The sequence below is a fragment of the Aplysia californica genome, unplaced genomic scaffold (genome assembly GCF_000002075.1).
Source record: "Aplysia californica isolate F4 #8 unplaced genomic scaffold, AplCal3.0 scaffold00010, whole genome shotgun sequence".
Lineage (NCBI taxonomy): Eukaryota > Metazoa > Mollusca > Gastropoda > Aplysiida > Aplysiidae > Aplysia > Aplysia californica.
The window spans coordinates 1,711,954-1,726,354 of NW_004797280.1; the positions used below are offsets into that span (position 1 = coordinate 1,711,954).

A 14,401-nucleotide genomic window follows, 5' to 3' on the forward strand; every position below is an offset into this window, starting at 1 on the left:
CTTGACCCCCTCGCGGCCACTGCTGGGGAGCGGCCAGTTCTCATAACTCGCATTCCAGTTGCTGTAAGGCATTGAATAAACCACAGTAGCTTCTCTTGGGTCTTCCAATGCGTTCACATTTATTTCCAGTCTTTCCTGCTGTTCCAACACACGTGATGCGAGTTTGAACTTTTCAACCCAGAAAAAATCCCTTTTGTGAAATTTCAGGTGAGTTTTTCATTAACTCTTATCACAACCTAAATATCATAATTTTATCAACCAAGTGTGGTTATTAAAATGCATGTTTTTAAGCCTAACATTGTATAAATATAGCTCAAACGTAAACTTTTAGAGAAATGTTGATGGCCGCAGCCAGGGCAGGGTAATTTTACAAGTGGGCCCACAAGGGGTCGAATCGGTCGCACTGAGGACGGGCTTTACAGTAGAGGTCCTGGCCACGGCCAGAGTCCAAAATGATAGATAACCCTGGTCAAATGAAGGCTAAGGTCTTGAGATAGAATCTAGACCTTGTTCTTGATAGAGGTAGGCTGTTTGCAAAGCTCTCAGTCCACTTAATAAGGCTAGATCTAGATCTAATGGTAATAAAACAATACAATATTTTCAAGCATGGCACCGATCTCAGTGGCCTAGTGGTAAGACATCCTTCTCGCGAATGGAAGTCGTGGGTTCAATTCCCGGTCAAGTCATACCTAAGACTTAAAAAACTGGCAATCTAGATCTAGTAGCTGTCCTGCCTGGCGTCGACATTATGGGACTAGTGGTATGAAGGGTTGGCCCGGTTTTAGTACACTGTGACTGTATGGGATAATAAGTTCTGCTACATTTCATATCCCAGTGTAACAGCAGGTTAACTTGCCTAAATGACCTACTGGTTTTAATTAGAGACGTTAAACGCCAATTAAAAAAACCAAAAAAAACTCAAGTATGGCATGGAATGAACACTAATCTATTAAAAAATGTGTTTTCCCAGGTCTCAAAATGAGCGGGAAACCGAAGGGGACAAAAGAAGCTTTAGACAATGTGTAACAAGCGGTCAGTGAAGGGATGGGGAGATGCCAAGTCAATCTGAGACTGAAAGATCCCTTCGTTCTTCCTACTTTGCAACGCAGGAGTAATGGCGTCAAAAGGAAGACATCGCTCGACAAGCTTCCATCGCTCATCAGTGGGCAAGAATTTATTGACTCTAATCAACATGGAGAGAAAGATCACAAGGAAAGCAGAGATGGAAATGAGAAAAGTGGACAGAGCCAAAATGGAAGAGGAGAAATGGAAGACGAGAAAAGAAAGAGAAAAACAGCGAGAGGAGCTAAACAAGCAAAGTGGAGAAAGAAAATAGAAAGAATAATAATAATAGATAGCATTTGTATAGCGCATATCCCCGCTCAACAGCAGGCTCTATGCAGTGGAGGACTGCATAGATGCAAGAAAAGAGGAGACTAGCTAAGGAGAATGGGACGAAGAATAAGAAGAAGCAAAAGTTAAAAGCAAAAGAAAAGAAGTCCAAAGTGAAAGGGAAAAAATCCAAGAGGAGGTTGAGCGATTCAGACTATGATACAAGTGCAGATTTCAATGAAAGTGAAATGATGCTGTTTGATGAAGATGACCTGCAGTAGGAAGATTTCATGGAAGAAGAATTTTCGACTGAGGAATCCATGTTTGCTGAAGTGGGGGTTGTGGAAGGATATGAAACTCCATAGAGATGACACATGCACAATGAAACGCTTGAACTTGATGAACGATCAAAAGTCGGACCACAGACAGAGAGAAATAGAAACAGTATTGCTGCTGACAATGAAGGCATAGGAAACAAAAGACAAGTGGTTGAAGCAGAAGAAACAGAAAGAGAAGACATCTTTGAGAGTGATGGAGATGGGAACAAAAGACCAGTGGTTGGAGTAGAAAGAGAACAATATACTATGCGTGAGGTGAATGAAGAAGAGGTGGAGGACTGCAACATGGTCAGAACTGGAAACAAAATGCCAGCATTGGCTGAAGCAGAAGGAAAGCCAGACACTGTGCACGAGAGTAGGGATTTACTTGGTCAACATGACGGTGGAGATCGTACCTTGTGGCAGATGTTCTCTCTGGTTACATAGAGATCGAGACCACAGATAAGGGACTTGTCCATTCTGCTCTTATCAAGAGTAGACATAGGTCTAGATCTACCATCCTTGCACTTTTTTGCATAGATCTACACCGTCATTGATTTCCATTTTGTTTGCATTCTCCGATCAAAAGTAGATTGAATACCGTTGTTGTATGTACCATTCTTTAATTTTGAAAGTCCCCGTTTGCATTCTACGTCATTGAATTCCATTTCATTTGCATGCTCTGATCAAGAGTCTGTTGAATCTCATTAAAGTTGAATGTAGGCCTACCATATTTCAAATTGCACCTTATGCGTTTGTCATTGATTTCCTTCATTGTTTGTCATGTTTTCTAGTGTTTGAAGCTTGTTTAAGGCCTGGTCGCATACGGGCATGGATTCGGCCGCACCTAGGTCGGGTGACTGCACCCACGGCAGCTGGCCGCCAAGTGGTACATTGAAGTTGTGCAGAAAACACCCACTGCACTCTATAATTGAAGTCTTTAAATTCCCAGCCAGGTCAGGGCCCTTCCTGAGGCTTTTTACTCCACGAAAATTAAGTTGGGAATCTCTTAGTCTTAGTACAGAAGCAGTTCTAGCTGGGAAGGGAATGTTCGCTTGTGGCTGCAAATGGTCAAGTTACTCTAAGTCCCATCTATCTGATATCTACCTCAAAATCTTGTTCCCCAGTGGATCTCCGCCCTCCTCTCTTCCTCCTTCGAAGGGGATTCCTGTCTGAAATCCACCTCTAGATCTCATTCCTTGGTGGATCTTTGCCTTCCTCTTTCCCCCCTCCATAGGGGGTTCCATCTTTGGCTTGGCCTTGTCACATTGTGGGCAAACAGCATTGACGAAAGACTATAGTTTGTTCATTATGCTTTGTTCGTTCCATGTTTCTGATTTACATAATAATGCACTTTCACATTTATGTCTATATGGTAATACGTAAGTAAAAGATTAAGACTTGAGCAAACAGAAGATGACTAAACAATACTCACTTCTGTAAAAGACAGGTGGACACTTTCACTGAACGTGGGGTCTGTTCTCGTCTCACTCAGTCTTAGCATGGTTCTCATCACCTCAGAAGCACGCTAAAAGAAAAATGAAAGGAATGGCAACCTCAGTTTTCTACACAACAAAGTGTTGGGATATATTGAAAAGAATCAAGTCACTTGTGAACAACTCTCATAGAATTTCAAACAAGAATCAGACTTTCTATAAGATCTTAATGTAAAAATTGAGCAGAAAAAAGAGGGGTTCAATATAATAGTCAAAAGAGACATTGCAGATCTACAAAGCAACAATGCATCCATGTGAAAAAGAGCTACGATCAATCTTGACATATGGCCACAATCACATACTATTGTGTGGTCAAAAATATGCAGTGCAACTTATCCTCAAATATCTCATTAATGGGTGAATCAATGGCACCCATACTACAGCAGTTTGTATCATTTTGTCTTAACGTAATATTTTTCCACAACAACTGGTGCTAAATAAAAAGTAATTTTTTCATCTAAAAAAAACTGGTGGTTCTGTGATTTTCCTTCCATCCTGGGGTAGGAGATAAAGCAGTGGCTGTAGGTGCAATGCCACAAACAAAAACCCAACTCCATCACAGAGAGATTGTAAGAAAAATGAATGGGTATGTTGGTGTCTGTTGTATTATATTGAGAATTTGTTTGAGGAGATAAAGAAGAGAAAGACGCTATTAAGAGCATAGTTGCTGTGTGTTGCTGAAATACAAAAATTATAATATAATAATAATAATACTAATAGTAATAATAATACCAATTGGAAGCTAGATTTCCCCCCCTCCTACCTGAGCAACCAAGTCCTCTCATCCGAGAGATGGGGGCAGGGAAAGGCATGGCAGATCCCAGAGGATAAATGCTGTCAACAAGCAAGACGCAAATGGTCTCTGCACCTTCTCCGCAGTCATAGGGCTCCCCGATAAGTGCATGCTTAATACATGTATGTAGCTGGGTATTCCCTACGTAAAGTCACATCCAGTACAGTGCTGACAATGAGACTCTGCTTTCCACCCCACCAATACCCGTCCCAACTCCAGGTCAAAGAAAGGTTGTCGATGGAGAGAGGAGAAAAGAAAAGTTAATAAATGTAATCAAGTAAAACAATAAAGACAATAAATAGAAAGAGTAAGAAACATAGTAAAGTAATATGTCTCTTTTCGGGGTCACCCCTTGACCCGTTAGCTTCCTCTTTTTCTTTTCCTATTCGAAGAGTACTAATTCCCCCCACCACGAAGAGGTGGGTCTATTTGGGGGGATAATTTTTTCATGAATTTACATAATGTACTATAAATCTCCATCACACGGAAAATGGGATTGTTCACACCACTTCCTGCTTCTCACACACATTTGGCATACAATATACAATACGCCACTGTTCACCAATGACACTCTTTAGTGACAAAACTTGTCACAAAAAAATTGATTTTGTAGTAAACACTTTTTTTGCACTGAAGGTTCTCAAAACAAGTGTTCAATAAGCATAGTGTTACGATAAGAAGAAAGGTCGGATTTACATTAAATAGCGATTTTGCTCCAGCTCATGGAATGGAAACCTTTTAAAATCTGCAAAAACCACTCATTTGTATTTTTTATCTGTACCGGTATTTATGAAGAAATTTTTTCAAATACGGTTAACAAGTGATTACAAAAACATTGACCTGTTAACTCACTGGAGACGTTTTCAAGTGCCAATATTTTCCCGAGAGGCAGTTCACGCACCCCCCTGCGAGCACAAGTTTTGCGTTTTTTTCCTCCGTAAAGTATACGTATACCCGCAAACGCTGCTTGAACCGTCTTTTACCCCGCAGCCGACCTTAGTTTCGTTTCGAGCGAAGTTTCACCGGAATTGGCTGGAAATTTTTTTCAGTTATCGACCCGGAAAGAAAGTTAATCACACTGAGGCCCTACTTTCGTTTCTCTGATTGGTGTCTGTTCTCACAACACTTTTTCAGTACGATGGCAGCACGTTTAGTTTTAGTAAGAGTTTTACTGCACTTGCAATACAATAAGGTCATATAAGTGCCAAAGATTAGGTGTTACAACAGAGTAACAAACACAAAAAAGAAGGAAAAGAGATCTGGACGAGGGATGCTTGATAGGAAAGAAGGAGCAAACCACACCAGAGCACTTGCCAACCACCCACTTGGCAGCACGAAATGCAAACATTTTTCAAGTGTTTGACGCAATTGACAGTTAGGACAATTCTGATTATGATATTTTAGACCATGGGGATCCTGCTTTCTCTCTAACCCTTAGACTGGATGTCAGTCGGGGCGCTTTTGAAGATTTGGCCACCAGCTTCCTCCACTCCTTCCGGTCTTCAGTTTTCCTGAGCGTGTCTTTGAGTTCCACACCTGTCCATTCCTTGATGTTGTCCTCCCAACTCTTCTTTGGTCTGCCTCTGCTCCTTTTTACCTGGACACTGCCTTGCAGGATCATCTTGGCAAGGCTGGATGAATGGGTGATGTTTCCATACCATTGCAATTTGAGTTTCCTGACCAGAGTGAGAAGATCAGCATATGGTTCAGTTTCATTTTTGATCAGTTGTTTGACTTCATCATTCATGATGTGATCTTTGTATGAGATACCAAGGATTTGTCGGAAGCATCTCCTCTTCACAGCTTTGATACTTCTTTCAAGGTCTGCATTCAAGGTCCAGGTTTCGCATGCATACAAAAATACTGACATGACCAGGGAACGCATTAGCCTGATCTTTGATCTGATGGTGATATTTCTGTCTTTCCAGATGGTTTTAAACTTGGTCATTGCTACTGAAGTTTGTGCTATTCTGGAGATTATTTCTGGTTTTGATCCTTCGTCTGTCACTATTGCACCCAAGTATTTGAAGCTGCATATGGTCTCAAGCCTCTGGTTGCTGACCTGGATGTCCACTGTGATGTTCTTGTTGCTGTTAGACATCAGTTTGGTCTTCTCAGTGCTGATTTCCAAGCTGTAGGCTGTGGAGGTCTTTTCAAGACGGTCTACTAAGCTCTTGTCTCACAAGGCCGTCTATGTCGTCTGCAAAACGTAAGTTATTTATCGTTCTGCCCCCAATACTGATTGTTCCTTCGTGATCTTCAAGTGTGTCTGTCACGATGTTGAAAACAGTGGGTGAGAGTGAGAGCAGACAACCCTGGTGTACTCCCACTGTTGTTCGTAACCATTCCCCAAAGTTATTGTTGAAAAATGCTGCGCTTGTAGCTTTGTTGTATAACTGATCCTGATTTCAATGTAAATGAGCATCAAAGCACTGATTCTGATAGGAGAATGTTCTAGATCTAAACTAGGCTTTCAAATGCAAAATTCCGTTTTGTCCGGGGCACTGTTTTTTTGTGGATTAGACAGCTAATACATGATGAGGAGTATCATATCGATTACCTGCCTATTTATGAGTTTGGACTTTTTATTCATTTTGAAACACAAAACACATTAAAAGACACACACAAGGTTGATTTTGTGTGTGTTTTGTTGGGTTTCTTTAACACAAGACATTACGTAAAAAATTTTTCTGGAGCAACAAATTTTAGCACATTTTCAAAAAATAATTCTAAAAGACTATAAAAGATATTGCTTTTATTTCTGATTTTTGTGTCCTGTTGGGCATGTTTAGATCTGTTCTGTGTGTAAAAATTGTGGTTGTATGTCTTTGGGAAGGGTATTGTTAGAATTATTGAAATACCCAAAAAATGCCAGTCTCCAGCACATGTAGACCCGAAAAAGGCCAAGCCTCCAGTGAGTTAGGACAAATTGATACAAGTCCTTGTGCAACAGTTGGAGAGTCTATGTTTGACAGTTGAGGAAATATTTGACAAGTTACACCATGAATTTTTGACTGCACTATAAGACACAAAAAGAGCACAATACCTGATCAATATTTCTTGAGACAGCTGCAATGATGGCTTGGTCCCTGAAGTGATGATGAAACTGGTGAAAATTTACACACCAGTATCCTGGCCCTGAGCTTGTGCCAGGTACTTCTTGGTCAGACGTCTGCACAAGGGGAAAAAAAATCTCCACTGGTGATGTTCACAAAAGATTGTAGAACAGAGAAACAAGGAAAAAATTGTTGATTCAGAGTCAAAAGCCAAAGCAAAAATCAATAACTTACTGACATTCTTCCAGTTAGGAATATATTGTTTAAGGCACACTTTCAAATTGTGATTTTGATGCTCGAAAGAAATACTCAACACAGTAGTAAATGCAAAGGGTTCATTCGTCTGCCGAACCTTGGACGGTTCACTTTAACTAATTAGTCCATAATACATCTCTACATTACTGTTTTATATCTCTGAAAATACATATTGTCAGCAGCAACTACAAAAATCTAATGCTTTATGCTTTTCCAAAGGCAGTAAAGTGTTCCAGTGTACCCCAACAGCAGCTCCAGATTCCAGTTTGATCCTCTTTGCAGGCCCCTGAGGACCAGCATCCTGTGGGCGCTTTGATCCAGTCGCAGGTCCTGAGTGGAATACAATAACAGCTGAATTAGAACAATATGCTTTGAGTCTGAGCACTTCAAAGACAGTAAAGATCATAGGCTACTTTTTTTACCGCAGAAAATAAAGGTTTATGTCCCCTAAAAAAAAACAACTCAACAGCAAAGTAAATGCACAATGATATTTCTTTTAAAGTAGAATCTACCGTTACAAAAACATTTTGCTTGCTAAATTTTTTTAATCCCCATTACGTATTTCAGCAAAATATTTTTTTCTGTGCTGTTCCTTATGCATCATGATTCTAAATATAACGAATTAATCTTCTGCAAAGCCCTTAACTAGCTCACATTGGTAGGGTGACATGGTTACAAATAATACTTAAATTTAAAAACTGGAATCCATGACATTTTCACATAACAAACCATGTTATACCTGAGTACTCAAGTATTCTTTATGCACAGCTATTACAAGAGGACATGAACATAACCCCCCAAGAAATCACTTTGTAAAATGCAATTTTATGATTTGATTTAGAAATAATTCTTACTGAAGTCTTCAGCAGTTGGTAGAGCAAACAGAGCATTGGGGTCCGTATGACTTTCCAGTGAAACCACCTTCTCATTTTCATCTTTCTTCACACCTTCACAGCGCCGAATAAGACGAGCTTTGACAAGAGTCACCACTTTTTCTTTAATCACATTATGTGAAATTTCTGGTAATGCTGGTGGAATGAGATATGAATAACAAATTTTAAGTGCATTAATCAAAATATTTGGAGCCATAAGGAGAGTGCATCATTTTCATAAGGAAATTGACTGACTTCGAACCTGCTGAATACTTGATTGCTTCTCCCCCCCCCCCCCATGGATATATAATAAATAAAACTTATAAACCTCAGCATTTTACAAGTGAAGCAAAATTAAGAACTAAACAAAAATGAATACCAAAGACATCATCATCATCCGGTGCCTTGCCGACTGGAGTGGGCGATCATGGACCTCCACTTCCATCTGTCTTTCGAAGCAGCAATGGTGTCTGTTGTTCTTGCTGCGCCCAGCCATGTTGTCATCTTGTCCAGTATCTTTTCCCTCTGTCTGCCTCCACCTCTCTTTCCATCAAACTTTCCTGTTGTTACAATGTTCTCTAATGCTTCTTTCCGCATTGTGTGTCCGAAAAAATTTGCCTGTCGTTTTCTTATATTCGTGATAAGTTGTTTTCTATAATTTGCTTCAACCAGGACTTCTTCATTTGTTTTTCTAGCTGTCCATGGGATACGTAGCATGCGTCTCATGAACCACAACTCTGCCGCAACAATTGTTCTTTCCAGCTGTTTATTGATTGTCCATGCTTCGCACCCGTATAATAATTATAATAGGATTGGCTCGATGTAACTTTTCATTACTCTTTTCCTCATTTCCAGTGACAGATTGATGTTTGTTAGTATCTGTTTCATCTTGTGGAAGGTTGCTTTTGCTTGGCAAATGCCGCTTTTAATTTCGATGTGACATCTACCATCTGATGACATAATGGTCCCCAAATATTTAAAATATTTAAATTATTAAATTTATTAAAACCGTGAATTAAAAAGCAATCTGCTTTGATAAAGGTCAAGTAGGCAAACAGTAATGTGTACACCAGTTATTACAAACACGTCTGCATTGGGTGGCAGTGAGAAACAAGTGTCATCTTAAAACATAAAGGTAGTGAATTGAAATTTGAATACATAATATGCTACATCGGACATAATTATTTAATACTGTTTCAATTGTGTTGGGGTGAGCACTTAAGATCTATTCATTAACCACACTATTATTTGACACAAATCAATCCACTGAGGTTCTGAGAAGCAGAGGAAATAAAAACAAAACAGTTTGCAAGAATATTCTTGAAACAAGGATCTTTCTTAAGAAATATGCATAAATCTCCTATAATGTACTTACATGCGCCACTTGATACAATGGAATCATTCAGTTTCTTTGTTGTCTTCATGACAGCAGTGTCCAGGTGAGACTGACCCTGGAGCAAAAGTTCCTCAACTAACAATTCGGCTGCGTCCCCATACAACATCTTTGCACAATGTATATAGCTAGGAAAACGGAGCCTCCACAAAACACTGTCTGGACTTGCTTCATACCCTGTGATTCCTGGTTTCAACGGACGAAATCTCACTATGTTCTGCTGGACCAGTGCACATAGTATACTTTTCACCTGAAATTACATACATAAACAATACGAGTCACGACGTGGTGGAATCAAGCGTTCGAACATTTTTGGGCATGTGGAGTTATTGTATCATCTTAAAACTAGTTCAATGGTATTGCTATAGGTGAAAAAAATGCCCATCTATCTTGAATAGAAGTCAAAATATTTGAGATTGAAAAAGGTGGAGTTGCCTGGTTTCAAACAAAGGTAGAATTAGCGAGAAAATGGCTGCCAAAGTCATTTTGTACCCCCGAGGTTGTATTCTTCACATTTTAGAATACTTCTAGTACGAAAATCTCTTTGAAACTTTCAGTATTTCTCAAAAAAACATTTTGACTGACAGCTATGCAAAGCGTACGGATCGGATTAACGAGTAAATTTCCTCTTTGGAAAGCGGTGGCACAGAGTTCCCCACGTCGTATGGATACGATTGTAAAAACAAGACGTACGGATAGCATTAAAATGTTGTACATAGCAGTTTTTTACAATTACTATAAAGGTATTGCTTTGATTTGTCGTCATCACCGGCATTTTCTCCATTATGACCATATAAATATATATAAAATTGTAATTAATAAATTTATATGATCAACTCCGACTCAATATTAATAAAAACTAAACTTGAAGTAAAACTGTATTGTATGTAATTGTGTATATTACATACAGTCGTCCAGTCGATTCTGCCTTAACGGAAACCTGTCATAACGGAATCTCCCCACTTCCCCCTTGATAAAACCCTCTATAATAATTAGCTCTTTAAAACGGAAACCTGCCTAATGCAGAAACGGTAAGAGACAGAAAATGCGTTGCCCACTCAGCCCTGATTTGAAACAAAACTATCCATCGGCTCTAACCTTCACACCATGCCGCCAGGCTAGGAAGGGGAGTAAGGGTGTGGTTTGGAGATTCATGATGTTATCTCATTCATCCCTTAGTGATGCAGATGGTTAGGGTGGTGTGGGTATGAAATCTTACCAGTGTATGTGAAAAGGCTCAGTGGCACTCCAGCATGAAAACTTTCATGGGTCACCAGAGGCCAGAGAGGTGTGAAATTAGATTGACCAAAGCCCACCGCCCTGATTGTACGGCCAGCCGAGAAAAGAGTTCCTCAAATTGCTGTTACATGCACATGGAGGGGCGGCGTTGATTGATTGTGTTTATTACACAAATGATTGGGGCTAAGGGTGGAAGCAAAGCAGATGTTCAAACGTTTCTGTTTTCATTAGGTCAAACAGTGGTTCTAAGAAATGCAAACACTGATGGCAATGGATAAGTAGGACAGACGCAGGCCATTATCAGAGAGGATAGCACTTGAGAGGTGTGTTTTGACCACTGATCGCGGACTGGACAAGCCATCCTTGATCCCACCAGCTGGGCCTCTGACCTGGCACGTGACCTCTGTGTATAGGCACAAATATAGATTAGATGACATATTTCCGTCATCTATTTTTGTCGTGTTCCGGGGTTTCCCCCAAGACTCTTCGGTTTCCCTCGCCACTAACTGTTGACTAGATCTCACCGTGTTTGCTTTTTTGTTTTATAAATTTTTTATTATCTTTTAAACCATCTCAGCAATTCTCGTCGGTCCATAAATTTACCTTCTCCTCAAAGCTGTACACACACACAGCCCAAGCAGTTGGCGATGAAACCTAAGTGACGTAGCCCATCGTGCAGTAAGTGGCAAAGCAGGCCCGCCAAAGTGAGATCTAGTCAACTGGCGAGGGAAGCCCCGGAAGACGACAAAAATAGTTGGCGGAAATACGTCAATATATGCCAAGCAGAGGTGTGCTAGGTGCTCGCTGTAATTGTAGTTTCACTTCATGTAAAAGTATCTTACTATAGGATAGGGTCCATCAAGTGGGAGGTACTTAAAAGAATTTGGGTCCCGTTAGGAACTGCAGTGGAAACCTGAACAGGGATGGTGGGACCAGAGAAAAAGTTCTGTTTTATCAGATCCCTGTTAAATCAGAAATGCAAGGGAAGTAAGCATTTGTGGACTAATCCAGCCTTATTTATTCATGGGTAGTTTTCCTTGCCACAAGTACCCACGAACAGGGGTTCTAGATCGTTGTCTGCAGCACACCGCAGCCCTTTCTTGTGGCCATGTGGCAGGCCTACGCATGGCACATTACATGTGCGTACAAGCCAGGTGCCCACTACGGATGGGATCGGCCGATGAGGCCGATCGCCCGACTTGGTCGCCTCAAAAACAAACGTGTTTGTTTTCAGTTTCAGGTGATCGAGTCGGGCAATCGGCCTGATCCAGCCGTAATGGGCACCCCATAGCTAAATTGAAGTCTGCAGCACACCGCAGCCCTCTCTCCCTTCATCGGCTGCATGTGATTGCAGTGGCGTGGCTTGCGTGGACTTACTCCATCACTGCGTTTCTCTCTTCTCTCTCTATTTCTTTCGCTTTTACTCTTACTTTTAACATATTGTTAACGAGCCTTTGTCCCTGCTATAACTGATTGGGCTCCGATGAGGCCCTGTCATTGCTGATACCTTTTAATAGAGAGACAAAGAGTAGGAAAAAAACGGGGATTTCAAAAATCCCTGTTACCGGATCCCTGTTATATTTCTACTGTAGTATTGACCCCACCAACGATTACTTATCTTTCTAAACGATTACTTTTTGATGTGCGTGCTGATATGGAGCCAGCCCAGCCTATCAAACGTAATTATTGTAAAACATCAATTTATGGTCAAATTCAGGGGGGCATGCCCCCCTGAAACCCCCCTTGCCTTGTTAAAAGGAAGTGGCTATTCTCATCCGGGGTGAGAATAGAAATACGATCGACCTCTCGCCCCGGGTGAGACTTGCGACCGTAGGCTATTCTCACCCGGTTTGAAACAAGACCTGTTTTTCCTAATTTCGGAATACTTTCTATCGATGTGGATGATCAAATGGATAAAGGCAAAGAAAAGATTACGTTATAGCACAAAAGTAAGCTAATTTTATCGACTACAGAGATGCTATGGCTATTTCACTTTTCGAATCGAGCCGAACAACGGGGGTCGCCATTTTGTTTTGCCCGAAAGTTCTCGCAAGATCTACTCCTCCCCTCTTCTCTCTCTCTTTCTGAATACTGTCTATCGGTGTGGACGATCAAATTGACCAAAACAAAGTTAAAAAATGATGTTAAAACACAAAAGTAAATTAATTTGGTTGTCTACAAAGATGCTACGGCTATTTAACTTTTCGAATCGTGCCGAACTACGCGGGTCGCCATTTTGTTTTGACCCGAAGTTCTCGCGCTACTCCTCTCTCTCTATCTTTTTCTCTCTCTCTCTCCACTGCCCACATACAAAATTGGGCGCTTTTTCGGTAGATCCCACCCCGCAATTATTATTCGCCGGTTTTGGCTCCAAGAGTAGGGGGGTTTCAGGGGGGCTTGGCCCCCTGACCGAACAAAAATATGGTTGGGGGGGGGGGGGGGGGGGGGGGTTTCAGGGGGGCATGCCCCCCTGAATTTTACCACAATTTAATGTTTTGCAGTTGTTAGGTTTGATATCTTAGCTTGCCGCAAATCAAACGTATAGAACTAGATCTAGATGTAGATCTAGGTCAGGCTCAAATAAGGGGGGTGGGAACTACAGAAAAAGCACCCAAAATTGTACGCTTTTAGTAGGCTACAGTTGTAATGGAACGTTTGTTCACGGCACAGAATTCTCTGATTTTTCTGTTATCACAGTGTAGAATTCTGTGGTTTAGGGTGAACGCAAAATTTGTTGGCCTAGATCTAGACTATAACGGTGAACGCGCACCGGGTGAGAATAGCCAAAAGACTCGCCTGCACTATACTATTCTCACCCCGGGTGAGAATAGAGGTGGCCTTGTTAAAAATAAAGTGAAATTTTACTGCTCCTTTTGTAGGCTAGATCTAGAACCACTGATAAAACATCGATACTGATTATTTAAACGTGTATCGATATCCAGTGGGCTACTTTATGTGGATGACGCCAAGTCTAACACAGACGGGATCCAGATTCTTAAGTTGAACCAAGTGATCCCCTCCTTTAGGACTTTAGGTCTCATTTTGGTTTCCCACCACCCTGATGAAAGCAGATAATTATGATATTACTGACTTTTGGACACTCGGATTCACTTGTTGACTAACCTGTTTCGTTTCCAGTGATGTTCGTTGTGTGATACTGTTCAAGGTGCTTCCTATATTTTTTAACAGAAATGTTCCAACTTGTGCCACCTGTTCACCATAATATTCTTTTAATAAAAGTTCGCACAGCTCCAAATGAACGCGCGACATGCTTCAAACTCTAACGCTTCTTCCGCACTTAAACCTGGCTGGCCGTGTCTAAATTTCAATCTCTTTCGTGTGACACTACCACGAAGGGTCTAATAAATCACACGGCAGGCAGCCACAAGCCACAACAAAAAGCACTTGAAACTAAACTGCTGAAACTGCCTCTGGAACGGAGAAATGGCAAATGAATACATTGTCTCATGATCTTTTTTTTAGAAATTTGTTCCTATATTTTATTCATTTAAAACATTGGTTTTGAGGGGTTAAAAAAAAGCTTTTGTTTTTCATAAGCTTTCCGTTTTCAGAGACATGATTTCTATGAAAGAAATTGATGTTCAATCCTTCTAATTTGGCTTTAGATCTAGACTGTAGTTGTGACAG

At 40.8% G+C, this 14,401-nt stretch overlaps 1 protein-coding gene across 1 annotated transcript; it reads right to left on the reverse strand.

Moving 5' to 3' along the window:
- Positions 1-3,054: 3,054 nt before the first annotated feature.
- On the reverse strand, positions 3,055-14,361 carry LOC101860298 (DNA-directed RNA polymerase III subunit RPC3). Its single transcript, XM_005089936.3, has 6 exons — positions 13,877-14,361; positions 9,497-9,764; positions 8,104-8,277; positions 7,491-7,579; positions 6,985-7,110; positions 3,055-3,177 (listed from the first exon to the last, which is right to left on the reverse strand). The coding sequence occupies exons 1-6, from the start codon at positions 14,021-14,023 to the stop codon at positions 3,070-3,072; spliced, it is 912 nt and encodes a 303-aa protein (XP_005089993.1). The 5' UTR covers positions 14,024-14,361; the 3' UTR covers positions 3,055-3,069.
- Between the last annotated feature and the right edge of the window lie 40 nt (positions 14,362-14,401).

Excerpts from the sequence above, each read along its gene's own strand:
- LOC101860298 (XM_005089936.3), bottom strand. The coding sequence starts at position 14,023 with ATGTCGCGCGTTCATTTGGAGCTGTGCGAACTTTTATTAAAAGAATAT. Across the intron at positions 9,765-13,876 it reads CATCACTGGAAACGAAACAG|GTGAAAAGTATACTATGTGC; the intron begins GTTAGTCAACAA and ends ATGTAATTTCAG. Across the intron at positions 8,278-9,496 it reads CATTGTATCAAGTGGCGCAT|CATTACCAGAAATTTCACAT; the intron begins GTAAGTACATTA and ends TCATTCCACCAG.